At 31.7% G+C, this 17,491-nt stretch overlaps 1 protein-coding gene across 4 annotated transcripts in view; it reads right to left on the reverse strand.

Annotated features, from left to right (window-relative positions):
* LOC114331115 (uncharacterized) overlaps positions 1–17,491 on the reverse strand; it is a 276,343-nt gene that overhangs the window by 12,011 nt on the left and 246,841 nt on the right. For all 4 annotated transcript variants that reach the window (XM_050649715.1, XM_050649713.1, XM_050649714.1 and 1 more), the window contains 2 exons: positions 7,761–8,011; positions 6,179–6,378 (listed from right to left, as the gene is read on the reverse strand). In XM_050649715.1, the coding sequence (XP_050505672.1) occupies positions 6,179–6,378; positions 7,761–8,011 (451 nt within the window). The remainder of the gene's footprint in view (positions 1–6,178; positions 6,379–7,760; positions 8,012–17,491) is intronic.

The following is a 17,491-nucleotide window of genomic DNA, read 5'->3' on the forward strand; positions in this document are numbered from 1 at the left end:
TTTTAGTTGGAATGTCACTCTTAAAAATGTTCGTAAGAGCTCCGTATGCTGCCCATCATTATATTATTCTTCTGGATACTTCGGTTGTGTAATTGTCCTTACCTATCTTAATTTTGTGACCCAGATATACAGGGTGTAACAAAAATAGAGGTCATAAATTAAATCACATATTCTGGGACCAAAAATAGTTCGAATGAACCTAACTTACCTTAGTACAAATATGCACATAAAAAAAGTTACAGCCCTTTGAAGTTACAAAATGAAAATCGATTTTTCGAATATATCGAAAACTATTAGAGATTTTTTATTGAGAATGGACGTGTGGCATTATTATGGCAGGAACATCTTAAAGAAAAATTATAGTGAAATTTGGGCACCCCATAAAAATTTTATGGGGGTTTTGTTCCCTTAAACCCCCCAAACTTTTGTGTACGTCTCAATTAAATTATTATTGTGGTACCATTAGTTAAATTCAATATTCTTAAAACTTTTTTACCTCTTAGTATTTTTTCAATAAGGGAGTTTTTATCGAGTTGAGACTTATTTTTTAATATGTTTACATAAAAATTTTATGTGGGTTTTGTTCTTTTAAACCGCCCAAATGTTTGTGTACGTTCCAATTAAAATATTACTGCGGTGCCATTAGTTAAACAAAGTGTTTTTAAAACTTTTTTGCCTCTTTGTATTTTTTCGAGATGTGGCTTCTTTTTTAATATGGTTCAAAGTATACGTAAAAATGTAAATTATACATAAATTTTCAGTAGTAATTGCACAAGAGCTCTAAAATTCTATATTAATTTTAGAGTTCGAGTGCAATTTGTTGCGATTATTTCATGAATAAAACTGTTCAAAACCAAAATTTTATTGTAATTTATTTATGTAAGTACAAATTAGTAAAATTAAACACACAGTTGTTATAAGTATTTGACGGTTGAAAGTCATCACTTTTGTAATTTTTAAAACATTAATTGTTATTAATGTCACTGAATGTATTTTTTCATAGCAACGAAGGGCATCTGACGTAATATACTTGACGACGGAAAGTTACCAAAAATTATCAGTTTAATTTTTATTTCTGTGGTTTTCTATTGGTCAGAATCTCCTATGAACGAAATAATCATATTAATACCAAGTCTCCATATAATAATCGTACTTAACCATATACAAATATATGGTGGATTTGGCAAATATTCAAAATATCTTGATAAAAACTGACTTTTCGAAAAAGTACTAAGAGTCAAAAAAGTTTTAAAAACATTGTGTTTAACTAATGGTACTACAATAATAATTTAATTGGAACGTACACAAAAGTTTGGGGGGTTTAGAGGAACAAAACCCCCATAAAATTTTTATGGGGTATCCAAATTTCACTATAATTTTTTCTTAAGATGCTACTACTATAAGAATACCACATGTCCATTTTCAATAAAAAATATCTAATAGTTTTCGATATATTGGAAAAAATCATTTTCATTTTGTAACTTTTTTTAAGGGTTGTAACTTTTTTTATATGCACATTTGTACTAAGGTAAGTTAGGTTCAATCAAACTATTTTTGGTCCCAGAATATGTGATTAACTTTATGACCTGTATTTTTGTTACACCCTGTATATATTTGTCTGCGACTGAAGTTGGGTCGCCAGACATAAAAGGTTGGGAACCAGATTTTTCCAGAATTTTACATATAGAACTTGTCATCGAGATCGGTCGATAAGACTCGGGATCTGATTTACTTTTTCCCTGCTTAAGAACTGGAATAATGATTGACTGGTACCTACTATTTGGAAACACATTTTTTGTCCAGATAAAATTGTAAATTTTTAGTAGATACTGTTTACCTTCTTCTGGTAATGATTTTAAAAAGGCAACTGGAATGTTGTTAGGTCCAGGACTGGTATATTTTGTACAGTTTAATGAATATAGCAGCTCATCCATTGAGAGTTTGACATTAAGAGGAGAATTTTTGTGATCCTCTAAATCTATGTAAGTGTTCTCTAAATTTTCTTTGTGTATTATGGACTTTGTAGAGATATTGTCATTACTGGAGTGTCTTTGATATGTATCAGCTAGTGGAGCAGTTATTTGTTCCTTCGTCGAGCAAGTAAGATTGTTATGTTCTAGATAATGGATTGTACTGAAGGATTTTTACCATTCATTTTATTAATCATTTTCCAAACTTCAGAAATAGGAGTAGATGAATTTAAGGAAGAGACATACGTTCTCCACGGTTCTCGCCTGCTTTTCTTTAATACATATCTGCAGTACTTTTGCTTAAATTCGAGTTGGTTTTGGAGTGTGGGAAATTTTTTAAATTTGTAAAACAAACTTTTTGACTCTCTGATCGCTACTTTACATTCCTGGTTCCACCAAGGGACTGGAGGGTGTTTTTTGGAAAATTTATAAAACCTACGGACAATTCTGCAGTTCTTGTTTTAAGCTGAACAAAACTGGAAACTATATGATTAATATTTGCATGGTCATCGCTAGGAGGAGTTAGATCAGATAAGGATCGAGATATTAAAGGAGAATATAAAGACCAGTCGGCGTTCTTTAGATGACGTTAATTAGACAGATACAGACAGATTAGACAGACGTTTTGTTACAGATACCAACAGCCAGCATGAAGTCGATAGCGACGACGATACTCCTTTATCTACAAGGATATCAAATGCTAGAAATAAAAAAAAAATAGATAACCCCATCTTACCTGTTCAAATTGGCAAAGCAAAAATTATTTTATCAAAACATACATTTATTTATCATATTAATCTTACTCAAACATTAGAGATAAGTAATCAAATATTAGACGAACTATTAACCTTAAAAGATTATATTACTATAAATAATAACTTTTCCTTACTAATATTAAATAAAATAAATGTTTAAAATAAATAAATAAATAAATGGAAGAGGGAGTTTTAATATTATTTGTCATTAATATTGGGAAGTGATCACTTCCATGTAGATGGGGTGTTACTTGCCAAGACAGTCCAGGTTGTAAAACAGGGTCACATAGAGTTAAATCAATTGCTGAACCGCCACCTGTAGAGACATTAATGCTTGTAATACTACCATTATTAAGTAAGTTGACATTAAGGTTAGTTATAATTTGTTCGATTTTACGCCCTAGAACACCTGATTTACTTGATCCCCATAGAACATGATGTGCATTGAAGTCGCCTAAAATAATTCGTGGTTGAGGAATTTGAAAAAAGTCTAATAATTCGCGAGCTGAAGGATCAATAGCAGGAATGTACATGTTGCAGATATTGTTCTGAAGCTATTTCCTTCTATTTAGATGGAAAATAAGCCACAATTAAATTGAAAAAAATAATTTTATTAACCTTTCGACCCCCAAATCGGGTGTCGTGGTCAAAATACAAAATACAGTATTATTAGACTATAGTAGTATTTTGTATTTTGACAACGATACCCGATTTGGGCGTCGAAACGTTAATAAAATTATTTTTTCAATTTAATTGTGGCTTATTTCCTATCTAAATAGTCAATTATATTGGAGATGTTTATTTTTTGAGGTCCTTTTAGTAAAAAAATATTCGTCCAAAATAAGTCCGGAAATCGATAAACTGACTAATTCTAAATAATTTCTTTTCTATAGAGTTTTTTCACTTAGTCAATACTTTTCGAGTTATTTGTCAGTGAATATGTTCATTTTTTCAACACAATAACCACGCTTTTAGACGATTTTTCGCAAATAACTAAATAGTAAGTGTTTTGTCGAAAAAATATTCTTAACAAAAATATAGCCTATAAAAATAAAAAAAAAATGGTGTATATATCACGTCTCTATACCTAGTAGAAGCAGAGGTATAGCTAATTAAAAATATGTTCATATTCGTCAAATTCCAAATGGAATACTTTAACGTGAAATAACCAAAAATGAAGCACATTTCGGGGAAAACTCATAACAACTTATTTAAAGTGTTTGAAAAAAGCTTCATTTTTGATTTATAAAAAAAATTTCTAGCATCAAAAGTAAACAAGTTACGCTCAAAATAAAGTTAGTCCCTTTTTTTTTGGTGAAAAAATTGGAAAAATTACCCCCTAATTAGTATCTCAAATGAACTTAATCGTTACGACTTCACAAGTTTCTTGACTCGTGTATGTATTGTCTATATGATGTGTAAGTTTCATCGGTTCAAAGTCCTTATTTTTGAAAGGGCTGTAGTTAAAAGGGGTTGAACGAGTCACTGATCACGAATGTATGCAAATTTAGAAACACCAAATCTTAATCAATTTTTGTCTAACAGAAAAACAAAAAACTACATGATATTCAGAAAAGCAATGCTGACTCTTTTTGTTTTTCGGGATTTCTGGTATCTCTAACATTTTTAAGTTATTTTGAAAAAAAAGTATATTTTTCAGTTTAAAACAGTTAAGCAGTTTGAATCGATCAAACTTACAGATCATATGAACACAACATAAGTAAAATAATTTGTGGAGCGGTAACGATTAATTTCATTTAAGTTGCTAATTAGGGGGTGGTCTTGCCGATTTTTTTTTGCCAAAATAAAAAGGACCAACTATATTTTGAGCGTAAGTTGCTTAAATTTAATGCTAGAGCCTTTTTATAAAAACAGAAAGAGAGCTTTTTTAAACACTTTATAAAATTTATAATGGGTTTTCCCCAAAAAGTGCTTAATTTTTTGGATATTTCACTTCGAAATATTCTATTTGAAATTTGGTGAATATGAATATATTTTTCATTGGCTATAACTCTGGTTCTACGAGGTGTAGAAACCTAACGCGTACACCATTTTTTTAACTTTTTTAGAGGCTATATTTTTGCTAAGAACTTTATTTTTTCGACAAAATAGTTACTTTTTGAGTTATTTGCGAAAAACCGTATAAAAATATAGTTATTTTGTTGAAAAATGAACATATTGACTCGCAAATAACTCGAAAAGTGTTGACTTGGCGAAAAAGCTCTATAGAACAAAAATTACTTAAAATTAGTCAGTTTATCCATTTTCGGACGTATTTTGGACATATATTTTTTCAGTCCCAAGAGGGGGTGCAAGTCACCCCCAGGTCAAAAGCACACATCGCCACAATATCACTTTTCTTCTTTGACATGTAAGCTATGCGTATGCCAAATTTAATGTCAATCCAACCGGTTCTTTAAAATTTAGAGCAAAAACCGTGAAAGAATGTACTAATTGGCTATGTACATAAATAGCTCTCCCTTAACTAGCCTGGTTTGCATTAAGTCTATTTCTAATATATTGTGTATAGTTTCTTAGTTTGTAAAATTTCTGTTCTTTAAATTGTGTTTCTTGTAGAGAAATTATGGATGGTGTGAATTTGGACATTAGTAATTTAAATTCTTCTAGACGGGTGTAAAACCTGTTCAGATTTCACTGAATTATGGGGTTGAATATTTTAATTAGTGGTTATGTCGCTGCAATCTGTAGAGTAATAGTCATCCTGTAGTTTGCTAAGCTTCTTCCTAAGTCTTGTACATCGTGATTTCAAGTATTTATGTGATAGCACTGGATGAAGACTTTTTAAGAGATCTATTAACCCTTCGATATCTTCCGTATGTATTTTAGGAATACTAAGCGCATCTAAAGATCCATGAATGTTTTCAAATAAATGAATTAACAATTCGGGTTATTTCAAGTATATTTTTGGGGTCAACTGAGTTGGCTACAACATTCAGGAAATCCTCAATTTTTGAATTTGGAACTGAATTTACTACGATCGCTTGTTTTTTGGAAGGGAATAATAAATTGGTAGATTCATTTAAAACTGTTGAATATAACTTTGGTGCAGTAGTATAATTTTTGGGAACTTCTTGTTAAGGAAAAACATTTGATGATGAAGGTTCATTCATATTGATCTACGGAACCTGAGTACGGTCCTTACATCAACACCAAATCATTGATAGTAACTCGATTTAATTATATGAAATAAATAACTTACAGTAAGTAAACATGCAACTTGATCGACAATTTTGTCGATTATTTTACGCTTTCTCACTTTTAGTATTCAACGTTTATAAATAAACCACAAAAACTAGGAGTGATTAAAGTAATTAGGTGTTGCTTCGTTGAACGCTCGAAGTCGAATCCGAAAATCTATTATTGATTGATATATTATTGATTCTTAAAAAAAAAACACTATTTATAAAAGTAATAAAGATATGTGTGTCTTACTTTTAGTTTTATGTGTTATTTTTGCTTTCTTTTTTGATTTAGGGACTTTTGGTTTCTTCATCTTTTTCGGCATCGGTCGTTTATGTTCGCCTTTAAACCTTTTTGGCACATTCCATTTGGAATTAAGTTCTTGCGTGATTAAATAGTGAGTATATCTGAAGGCTACTTTTAAAACACAAAACTGGAAACTGTCAAGAAAGCTGTAACAAATTTATAATTGGTGTTTACTAAAACAAATAATAATATAATCGGTGTATACCATAAACAGAAAAATTATTCAACATAAACCCGCTAATTAAATAAATGAATGGAACCTAATGCATATATAAGTTTAGTTTGGGCTTTCTTTGGGTATAATGCATAGTTTCTTCTTCTTCTACGGCACTACAGCCCAAATTGCGCCTTGGCCTCCCTTATTTTTTGCCTCCACCCTTGCTTGTCTGTGGCTGCTCTTCTCCATACACGAACTCCTAAAAGGGATTGTGCGTCGCTGTTTACTGTATCTTCCCAGCGCTTTCTTGGCTTTCCAACCGGTCTCTTTTCCTGCATTCTAGCATTCAGTGCTCTTTTTGGTAGCCTATCCTCTCCCATTCTTATCACATGTCCGGTCCATTGCAATCTTTGTATTCTAATGAAGTCTGACAGGGGTGCTTCCTTACAAAGTTGATAAAGTTCCTTGTTGTATCGACTTCTGAAGATTACGTTTTCCCTCACAGGTCCTAGTATTCTACTCAGTACTTTCCTTTCGAATGTGTCGAGTTTGTTTTTGGATGTTTCTTTCGGGACCCAGGCTTCACTGCCATAGCATGTTATTGGTCGAATTAAAGTTTTATAGATTCTCATCTTTGTATTTCGGTGGACATTTTTAGATCGAAATCGGTCTAAAAATAATGCGTAGTTTGGGTTTTTTTATGTCTCTTTTGATTGGCTTGCCTCCGCAACCCCCCCCCCCCCCCACACCCTCACCGCAGACTACTATATTTGGTCAGTCAGCGAAGTAACCAAACTAAATAATCTGTATGCAATAGTATCTAGGTAAAATAGAAATATAAACGTATTCTTAAAATGCGTTAAGTGGAAAGGGTATTGTTACTCTCACGTTGGTTCGAGTAGGCTAGTTCCAACATCAAAATATCATGAATGAAAATGTTAGAGGACTATACATATAAGTACGATAACGTCGGTATCCACATAAGTACGTGCTTACTTAACATAAGATTATAGAACAGTTCTTACAGAAAGGACTCTGGCCTATTCAGAAAAATGCAAGTGGGTGTTGGGTAATAGGTGCATACTGGACACAGCAAAGTGGTCACTTCAGCTGGGTTATTTTCAAGACAAATTGTAAAATAAAAATATGTGTAAAATTAGGTACATGCCTCGAATAAAATAAAAATATTTAAACCAACAATCTAATATTACCAAAGTGATGATAAAAGAAGAAACAGAAGTCTGAGGAAAAATTAATGTGCAAAATACAAAGAGAGCAAGCAAAAGCATGTCAACAGATAAAAAATTCCAGGAACACCTGAAGAAATGAAATAAGGGAACTAAGACCAAGAAAAAAAGAAGACAATCTTACAATTCGTTAACAATTTGCTTAATTGCCATCAGTACACAAGTGTTTACAAACTGATTTCTCTGCATGTCTTTTATCTCTTTTTTCGTCTCCAATAAAAATCCAGTTAACTGTTCCTTCGCTTCTTCGCCTGTCGGTTTCTTTAAAATCATTTTGCTTGATGTGGCAGCCAGATCAGAAGCAGCTAACCATCCAGTGTTAGGATCGTTCATATTTGCGATTCTGAGCTGCCACAAATGATACTCATACCAGCTCTAAAATGAATTAAAATAAATAATATATGATTTGACTTAATTTAGACATTAGACAAAAAAATGAATATCACAAAAAAACTTAAATGTGTTGGTAGACCTGTGTAATACCATATTATACATAGAGGGTGAGCCAAATGAAAGAGTCCACATCGATATTTGGCAGTAGTTATTAGATTTTAAGGAAATGACGAAACAGGTCGACTTTCTTTTTAAATTACAATTTTTGGTATATTATATTTCATACTACTGACGTTATCCATCTGGGCGTGATGAAGTAATCGATGATTTTTTTAAATGGTTACTATAGGGGTCGTGTGGTAGCTCATTGGAAAGGGTATTCAATTCTCTATTCAGTAATGTAAACATTAACATCAATATTTATACACGGTGTCTAAAAATGTTTTTTTAATTAAATTAATTGACAAAAAAAGAAGAATGTATGTAACTTATTTTATTTGAAAATACATTTTACTGTTGTCAGAAAATAGAAGTAAATGTTTATTTCACAAATAAACATTTAGCCCGATCAAAAAACAATCTGACCCCAAAAAAAATAAAGGAAGGATGAAAATTTGGAAATAGGTAGTTGAAATTGTCTATTATTATATAAGAAAAAGTTTATAATTCTACATCCCCTTCATTTTTCAAAAATATAGGGGAATACCCCTTTCGAAGATGAAAAATATACAATGAAAATAAGTCCGGAATTGGATAAAATGACTAATTCTGAGCAACTTTTTTTCTATATAATTTTTTCCCTAAGTCTTTCGAGTTATTTGCAAGTGGATATCTCAAAAAGTAAGTATTTTACCAAAAAATATATTCTTAGCAAAAATATAGCCCATAAAAAATTGAAAAAAAATGGTGTATACATGAGGCCTGTAGACCCAATAGAGGCAGAGTTGCAGCTAATGAAAAGTAGGTTCCTTTTCGTCAAATTCCAAATCGAATATTTCAATCTGAAATAACCCAAAAACGAAGCACTTTTAGGGGAAAATTCATTTTAACTTTTTTAAAGTGTTTAAAAAAAGGTTTATTTTTGTTTTTTAAAAAAACTTGTAATATTAAAAGTACATAAGTGAATTACGCTCAAAATATTGTTGGTGCCTTTTTTTTTGGTAAAAAATCGCGAAAATCACCCCCTAATTTGCATCACATATACATTTTAACATTACCACTTCACAAGTTATTTTGTCTGTGTATTATTTATATGCTCTGTAAGTTTCATCGGTTTAAAGTGCTTCGTTATAAAAAAGCAGTAGTTAAAATGGCTTGAACGAGTAACTAATCACGAGTTTAGACAAATTTTGAACAGCCATAGCATAACCAATTTTTGTCTAACAAGAAAACAAAAATCAAAATTATTCAGAAAAGTAAAACGTACATTTTATTACTGTTCGAGGTTTTTGGTATTCCTAATTGTTTTTAAGTTAATTCCATAAACAATTACGATTTTTTTCAAAATTAAAAAAATGTTTTATTTTAAACCCAATTTTTTTCAAAACTGAGCACTTTAAACCAATGAAACTTATAGATAATATAAACAATACATAAGTAAAGTAACTTATAAAGCGGCAACGATTAATTTTATTTGAGAAGCTAATTAAGGGGTGATTTTCGCCATTTTATTACCAAAAAATAAAATGGACCAACAATATTTTGAGCGTAACTCACTTACTTTTAATGTTAGAAGTTTTTTTAAAAAACAAAAATAAACCTTTTTTTAAACACTTTAAAAAATTTGTAATGAATTTTACCCGAAAAGGGCTCAGTTTTTTGGTTATTTCACATTGAAATATTCGATTTGGAATTTGACGAAGAAGAAGCTACATTTCATTAGCTGCAACTCTGCTTCTACTGGGTCTGCAGACCACACGCATACACCTTTGTTTTCAATTTTTTATAAGCTATATTTTTACTAAGAATATTTTTTTCGCTAAAATACTTACTTTTTGAGTTATCTCCGAAAAACCGTCCAAAAACATTTTTTTTTTTTTGTTAAAAATGAGAACACATTCACTCGTAAATATAGTCGGTTCGCTAAACTCAGACGCAAATGGCTAATGATTTTAGTACGTAACTTTTTTGTTTTTTTGCCAATTTTGACAAAATTTGCAAAATTACTAAATATTTAGTAATTATTAACTATTTAGTAATGATTTTTTTGGCAATTTTATCAAATTGGCAAAATTACTAGCTTAAATCACTAGCCAGTTGAGTCTGAGTTTAGCGAACGGACTATAACTCAAAAAGTATTGACTGAGTAAAAAAAACTCTATAGAACAAAAGTTGCTTAGAATTAGTCATTATATCGAATTCCGGACTTGTTTTGAAAGTATTTTTTTTTTCACCCCCGAGAAAAAAATTTTCACCCCGTATTTTCCAATTTTTGTAAAATGGAGGAAATGTAGAATTGTAAACTTTTTCTTATATAATAATAGACAATTTCAACTACCTATTCCCAAATTTTCATCCTTCCTTTATTTTTTTTAAGGTTTTTGTAAAATTTTGCGTTTCCTTATCGGGCTATTTGCTTTTCACTTAAATTCAATGTTCAAGCCAGATCCCGCCATCCACCTGCCTCTTGGAGGTTTTAACATTTTAATTTAAGCGAAAAGCAATGTTTATTTGTGAAATAAATATTTATATATTTCTGTTTCCTGACAACGGTAAAATGTATTTTCAAATAAAATAAATTACATACATTCTTCTTTTTTTTGTCACTTAATTTAATTAGAAAAATTTTTGGACGCCCTGCGTAAATAATTATATTATTGTTTACATTACTGAATATAGAAATGAATACCCTTTCAAATGAACACGACCCCTATTCCGATTTAAAAAATCATCGATTACGTCATCGCCCAGATGGATGACGTCACTAGTATGAAATATATATCAAAAAATTGTGATTTAAAAATAAAATCGACCTGTTTCGGCATTTTCTTAAAATCTAATAACTACTGCCAAATATCGAGATGGTCTCTTTTCTTTGGCCCACCTTGTATTATAAAGATGTTATTCATAAAGTGGCGTTTAGACGCCGAGATAAATGCGAGCAATTTACTGTGAAGATGAATTGCTACAATTTATTGATTTTTTAAAGCTGTATAGACGCTGCGCTGCGATATATTGTCGTGATTGCTTATAAACTGAAACAACTCGATCCTTACAATAAATTGATTCAATCCGATACCAACTCCAATCCAACTCTAATTCTGATAAATCGCTGCGATGTACCGTTTACACACAACGATAAATTGAAACAACTCGATCGATATCGATAAATTGCTCGGATTTATCGCGATGTCTAAACGCTGCCTAAAGAATGACGTAAATCAATATTTTTATTATATTACTGAAGAAATGCACAATAATAATGTAATATAATGATCATCGATAAAATCAATATAATGAGCCACACACTTAAAATATTCCTCAATAGTATACATTTAAGAATGTATTGAAAACGGGAACAAGATACTGGTAAATCCCTGTTTGATTTTAGGAATGCTATGAATATACCACTTCTTCTTCTTCGTAGCCTTCTATCGTCCGTTTGTGGAGATAGGCCTCTCCCAATTTCTTTCATCGATCTACATATTATATCCTCAACAGCATACTGTCAATTTGTTCCAGCTATTGTTTTGACATGATCTGCCTATAAATTGTTTTTAATATGCTTTATTGTCACTGAAAATTATACAATTTTATGGACGACGCTTAACATAGAGTCACAAAAAAAATATATACCCAATAACAAATACAATTTTCTGAAATTAGATAAATCGTCAACAAAAAAAAATAAAAATATAAACAAGTTAAAAAAGTGAAGCAAAAGACAAAACCAATATATTGCAAAATTACTATAAATTGCAAAATTGGACATACATTATATAATAAAACACAAACAAAGGAACCAATAAGTTTAAGCTGCTGTATGTGACACCCAAATATAGATAAATATACTTTAGTTACTTGTACATTACTGTAATTTCTTAGTTAGTCATTAAGAAACTCTTCTACTGAATAATATGGTCTTTTAGATAAATGAGCTTTTGTCATTTTACGGAACATGAGGAAAGATGTTGCAGATTTAAGTTGTAACGGGAGATGGTTGTATAGTTTTTTTGCGGAAAATAGTATAGATTTCTTTACTAACTCAGAAGACGGGATCGGTAAATAGACATAAAAAGTTGAATTTCTGGTGGAGTAGTTATGATGAGGCCTTGCTGGAAAGACATGCAGGTGTTTACGAATGTTTAAGCAAACAGTTTCTAAATATACAAAGATGGAAGGGTTAAAATTTCGCGATCTTTAAAGTAACTTCTGCAATGGGTTGTTCTTCTGAGGCCAAACAGATATCTTATTGTTCTTTTTTGTCATTTGAAAATAACATCAGATTGGGCAGCTGTACTAGACCCCCAAAAAGGAACACCATATCGAAGATGAGACTCGAACAAAGAAATATATGTTATTTTTGAAGATGCTAAATTGAGTTCCTTCGAAACAGATCTTATGGCATAGCAGGCTGAGGCGAGTTTCTTACTTAACAAATCGATTTGTAGGGACCATTTGAGGTTGCTGTCTAAAAGAATACCAAGAAATTTTACAGAATCAACGGTAGAGATATGGCTGTTATTCACAAGCAGGGGTTGAAGAGCACCTTTATATGATAATGCTACCGTTTTATCCACGTTAAAGAAGAGTAAATTAGAGTCAGACCAGGTTTTTATCATAAGAAGATCAGAAGTTATAGTTGCATGAAGAGTTGCAATACTTGAGTTGCTCCAAGTGATACTGGTATCATCAGCAAAAAGAAAAATTTTTCCATCGATTTTTAAATTAGTCATGTCATTTATAAGGATAAGGAAAAGTAGAGGATCCAATACTGAACCTTTTGGTACTCCACATAGAATGTTTTTGAGACTAGAGTCAGTATCATTTGCTCTAACCAGTTGTTTCCTATATTCTCTAAGTAAGATTTGAACCAATTCAAAGAAATACCTCGAATTCCATAGAAATTTAGTTTTTTAATCAAAATGTCGTGATTTACACTACAGTGTAAACAGTGTAAAAAACAGTGGCAGTATAAAGATTATTGTTTAGTGATTGGTAAACCCCGTGAAGTACAGAATACATGGCATCAGTAGAACATTTATATTAGTTAAAAATCCGAACTGATTTTGTGATTAAAAATTGTTATCAAAGAGAAAGGACATAAGTCGGGTTTTTATGAGCCTCTCAATAATTTTGGAGAGTACCGGTAGTAGGGCAATAGGTCTATAGTTGCAGGCATTAGATTTTTCGCCACCTTTATGAAGAGGAATAATAATGGCTGTCTTTAGGCACTCTGGAAATTTACCATTCTCAAAGGAATCATTAATTAGTGAGACGAGGAGTTCTAGCACATTATCTGTGAGATTTGAGAAGATTTTTATGGATAGTTAATCAGTACTACAAGATGATTTGCTTTTGATACTATTGATCGTTTGATGTTATATTTTTACTCACGTTAATGAAGTATTCCTTTAGATTTTCAGGGTTTGAAAGGGAAAATGTTTGAGCTGCGTGGGTTTTCTTTCGAAGATCGTTTATATTATAATGGACCAAGTTTTCTTTTGCAACACTTTTGGAACTTCCCAGACGATTTTGATAGTAGGATTTTTTAGCTGATTTGATAAGTTTTCGGTAGGTGACTATGTAATTGGTGATATATTGAGTGACAGAGACGTTGGTAGTAAATTTCTTGATATACAGTAGTGAACGCATATTTTTGGCTGATATGCGGATACTTTTGGTAGCCCAGGGTTTGCGATGTTTTGGCTTAATTGTAATTAAAGAAAATGCCTTATTTAAGATACAGACAAGCTTCTCTAAAAAATCATTGAAAAGAAGGAAAATGCCAGTCAGAAGTTAAACATATATTTTGGAATTTATGGAAATTCCGAGCGGAAATAATCCTACCTAAACGTCGGATTTTCGAGGAGGGTTTGTTGAAGGTGTTAAATTTCGTATATACTGCTTCATGATCTGATAGTTCCGCATTAATAATTATTGTAGAGCAGACATCAAGGGGTGAGAAATCGGAGACAACATAATTGATTATGGTAGATGTAGTTTTTGTAATCCTTGTAGGAGAATTAACGTGCATTGAGAGACCATATGATTCAAATATGTTGACCAAGAATATTTGGCTAGCACAAGCAGCAGCATAATTTATGTTGAATTTTTCTGCTTTTGTGAGGCAAATCATCTAACAAATTTAGCAGGTTCTGAAAAAATAGTTCCACAGAAGAGTCAGGTGATCTGTAGATGCAAATAATGTAAAGATTAGATTTTTATTAAAAACTAAGGAAAACTCAAAGAAGGCTTCATTCAACAGAAAGTCATATTTTGTTATCACAGAAAAATCATTGTTGGCAGAAAAAATTAGGGTGCCTCCATGAGCTGACTTTGGACGATCAAACTCAACTCTTTTATCTGTCGTCTTCCTCTTGTTCTTCTATATTTCCTTGTAAGGTCTCCAATATTGTATTGTAGGGTTACAACGTTGGCTTTTTTGTCTAGCAGTGTAACCTGCGAATCTCAATTTTAGTTTGATAATCTTTGCTATGATATCCTCCTACTATGATCTAACCAGTCTTTTCTCTTTCCATCTAACACATGTATACCTAAGAGAGCCCTACCCATTGCCCTTTGTAGTCTGTATTTTGGCTAGTTTGTTCGTATTTGCCTTAGTTAGAGTCCACGGGAAGCGTACACTGATAGAACACTTTATCATCAAATATTCTGCATATTCTTCGGTTCTTAAAATTATTTTCATTCTCTTCTAGTAATTTCCACACTTTGGTTCTCGGGGCAGAATTTGGCAGTCTGTCTGCAAGTTCCTCCATCAAAATTTGAAGTTCCGCGAATATGCTCGGAATAATCACGATGTCGTCATTTGCATCATGGCGCTAGAATTTTGTAATAGCTCTTGAACACTGTAGAAACACTTGTTTCAAGGACGTTAAAAATTCGCTGAGGATTTAGTTTGGGTCTATAATAACACTTCTCCAGAAGATCAAAAAAATTGCTTACAACTCCAAAGGTTGTTGAATAACATACAACTCCAAACGGTTGAACCCCAAAGTTCTGGCTGTGGAAGTAGGTTTAGGTTTTCGGTAATTGATATCACGATTGAAAAATCCTTTAAGCCAGTGTAACAAAAAGGCAGGTCATAAATTAAACCGCATATTCTGGGACCAAGAATAGTTCGATTTAACCTAACTTACCTTGGTACAATATGTATGTACATAAAAAAAGTTACAGCCCTTTGAAATTACAAATTGAAAATCCATTTTTTCAGTTTATAGAAAACTATGTACTTATCAGAGATTTTTTTATTAAAAATGGACATGTGGTATTCTTATGTCAGGAACAACAAGGGGAAATGGGCAAAATGTCGCCTGTCAAAATTTTCAATGTGTTTTAAATGTCTTCATTTTTTCGAATCCTGAGAAAACTAATAAATATTTTTGAAAAATTTAAACGCAGAATGAAAGATTACGTTATTACCGAGAGCCGAAAGTCTCTTAGAATAAATAAAAAGTTTCTTTTGAATGAAATGATTGCAATTAAAAATCACACTAAATTTTCTCTTTAATTTTTACCCCTGTAATGTATTAAAATAAACATTATAGAAGTTTTCAGGGATTCTCGGCCCTCAGTAATAATGTAATCTTTATTAAAACGCGCTGCGTTTAAATTTTTCGAAAATATTTATTAGTTCTCTCAGGATTCGAAGAAAATGAATACTTACATTTACAACACATTGAACATTTTGATAGGCGATATTTTGCGCCTACGCCCTTAAAACAATAATAACAGTGAAATTTGTACACCCCATACAAATGTTATTTTTTATTTTCATTTTTATTTCATTTTTATTTTCGTTAAAAATTTTCCGGCCATAAGAATGCCACAGGCAAAATCTCTAATAGTTTTCGATATGTTAGAAAAAGTCGATTTTCATTTTATAACTTCAAAGGGCTGTAACTTTTTTAATTTGCACATTTGTACTAAGGTAACTTAGGTTCAATCGAACTATTTTTTCCCAGAATATGTGATTTAGTTTATGACCTGCCTTTATATTACACCCCGTATATTTTGCCACGTACCGTGGAAAGTGTAATTTGTGGAACACCATGTGCCTGTGTCGCTTTTTTGTAACTCATGTCTCCTGACATAACCCTAAGTGGGTACTGCTTTTTCATTATTTCTGATTTAAAACTCGTAACAAGTACAGTTTACATCAAAATATAGCACATGATTACAAATAAGATGTTACCAAGATAAACATTAATAATGAGTAATCGAAAAACTAAAAAATACGTAATGTTAACAATTTTGCTGCGTGCGCTGAAATTGACGTCTCAACTGCATGTAAAAGTGGACCGAAATATCTGAAACCGCTAAGGTCAGACCGATCGAAAACTTTGGTTACGCGACGTTGTCAGATCAATCGGGTTTAAAAGGTTTTTCAGTTTTTAATTGTTACCTGTTTCACAGTAAAATTTTGTAACGTTCCTGTTTTCTTTGAGAAGAATTTCTCACTTGTGTTCAAAATTTTTCTGATGAGTGAAAGGAGTGTGCAACGTTACAAATGTCAGCTCTTTGCTATTTCATTTTTAAATAATTATTTTACTTTAGTATTTCATTAATTATTATTTTCTGAATTCGTTTTAACTTGTTTCCCATTAAAAACTTGTTTGGCGCCCGTTCTATAGGCAACTCTCTTTTCATCTAAGTCATATTGAACGTACTTTATATATCCTTACTCTGTAGATATCTGTCTTAATACGGAATATGCCTACCACCTACTACGTTGCACTGTCATGACAGTGACACTTCGTCTCTCAATTCTCAAAATGGTGGTGGAAAAGTAATTTCGGTATAAAAGCCAAAGAAGCTTCTAAAATAGCTAGCTAATTTATTTCCAGACTTTCATATTCTCTTGGGATAAGTTTTTATTCTAGGCCTGTACTAATTTTTTATAGTCATTTTTCCTATACCTAACCTTTCATGTCGAAAAGCTCATATTTCATTTCATCTATTGATATGCTTTTAGTAATCAGATAGTTTAAGTATTAATAATTAATAATTCCATTTAATTTATTCTTGTCATCTGCTACTCTTTCTGATTATGTCTTAAAGGATGGCAGACTTGACACACTTTGGTTTCTACTCCTTGACGTTTGATAATATGTAATTTGTATTCTAGTTTTTGGGATAAATATCACCTTCCTCTATCCGAAAGCTTCAAGAATCCTCAAATAGCCGGCGATACAACAACGAGGACAAAATCATCCAGACTGCAATGAATTTCATGTAGACTGCAACTAACCAACACCTGTAGGCCTGGTGGACCAGAACATCCACGTTGCCAGAGCCAGTTGCAGAACTAACAGCAGTACCATTCGATATCAAGAAGTTACC

This window comes from Diabrotica virgifera, chromosome 4 (genome assembly GCF_917563875.1).
Source record: "Diabrotica virgifera virgifera chromosome 4, PGI_DIABVI_V3a".
Lineage (NCBI taxonomy): Eukaryota > Metazoa > Arthropoda > Insecta > Coleoptera > Chrysomelidae > Diabrotica > Diabrotica virgifera.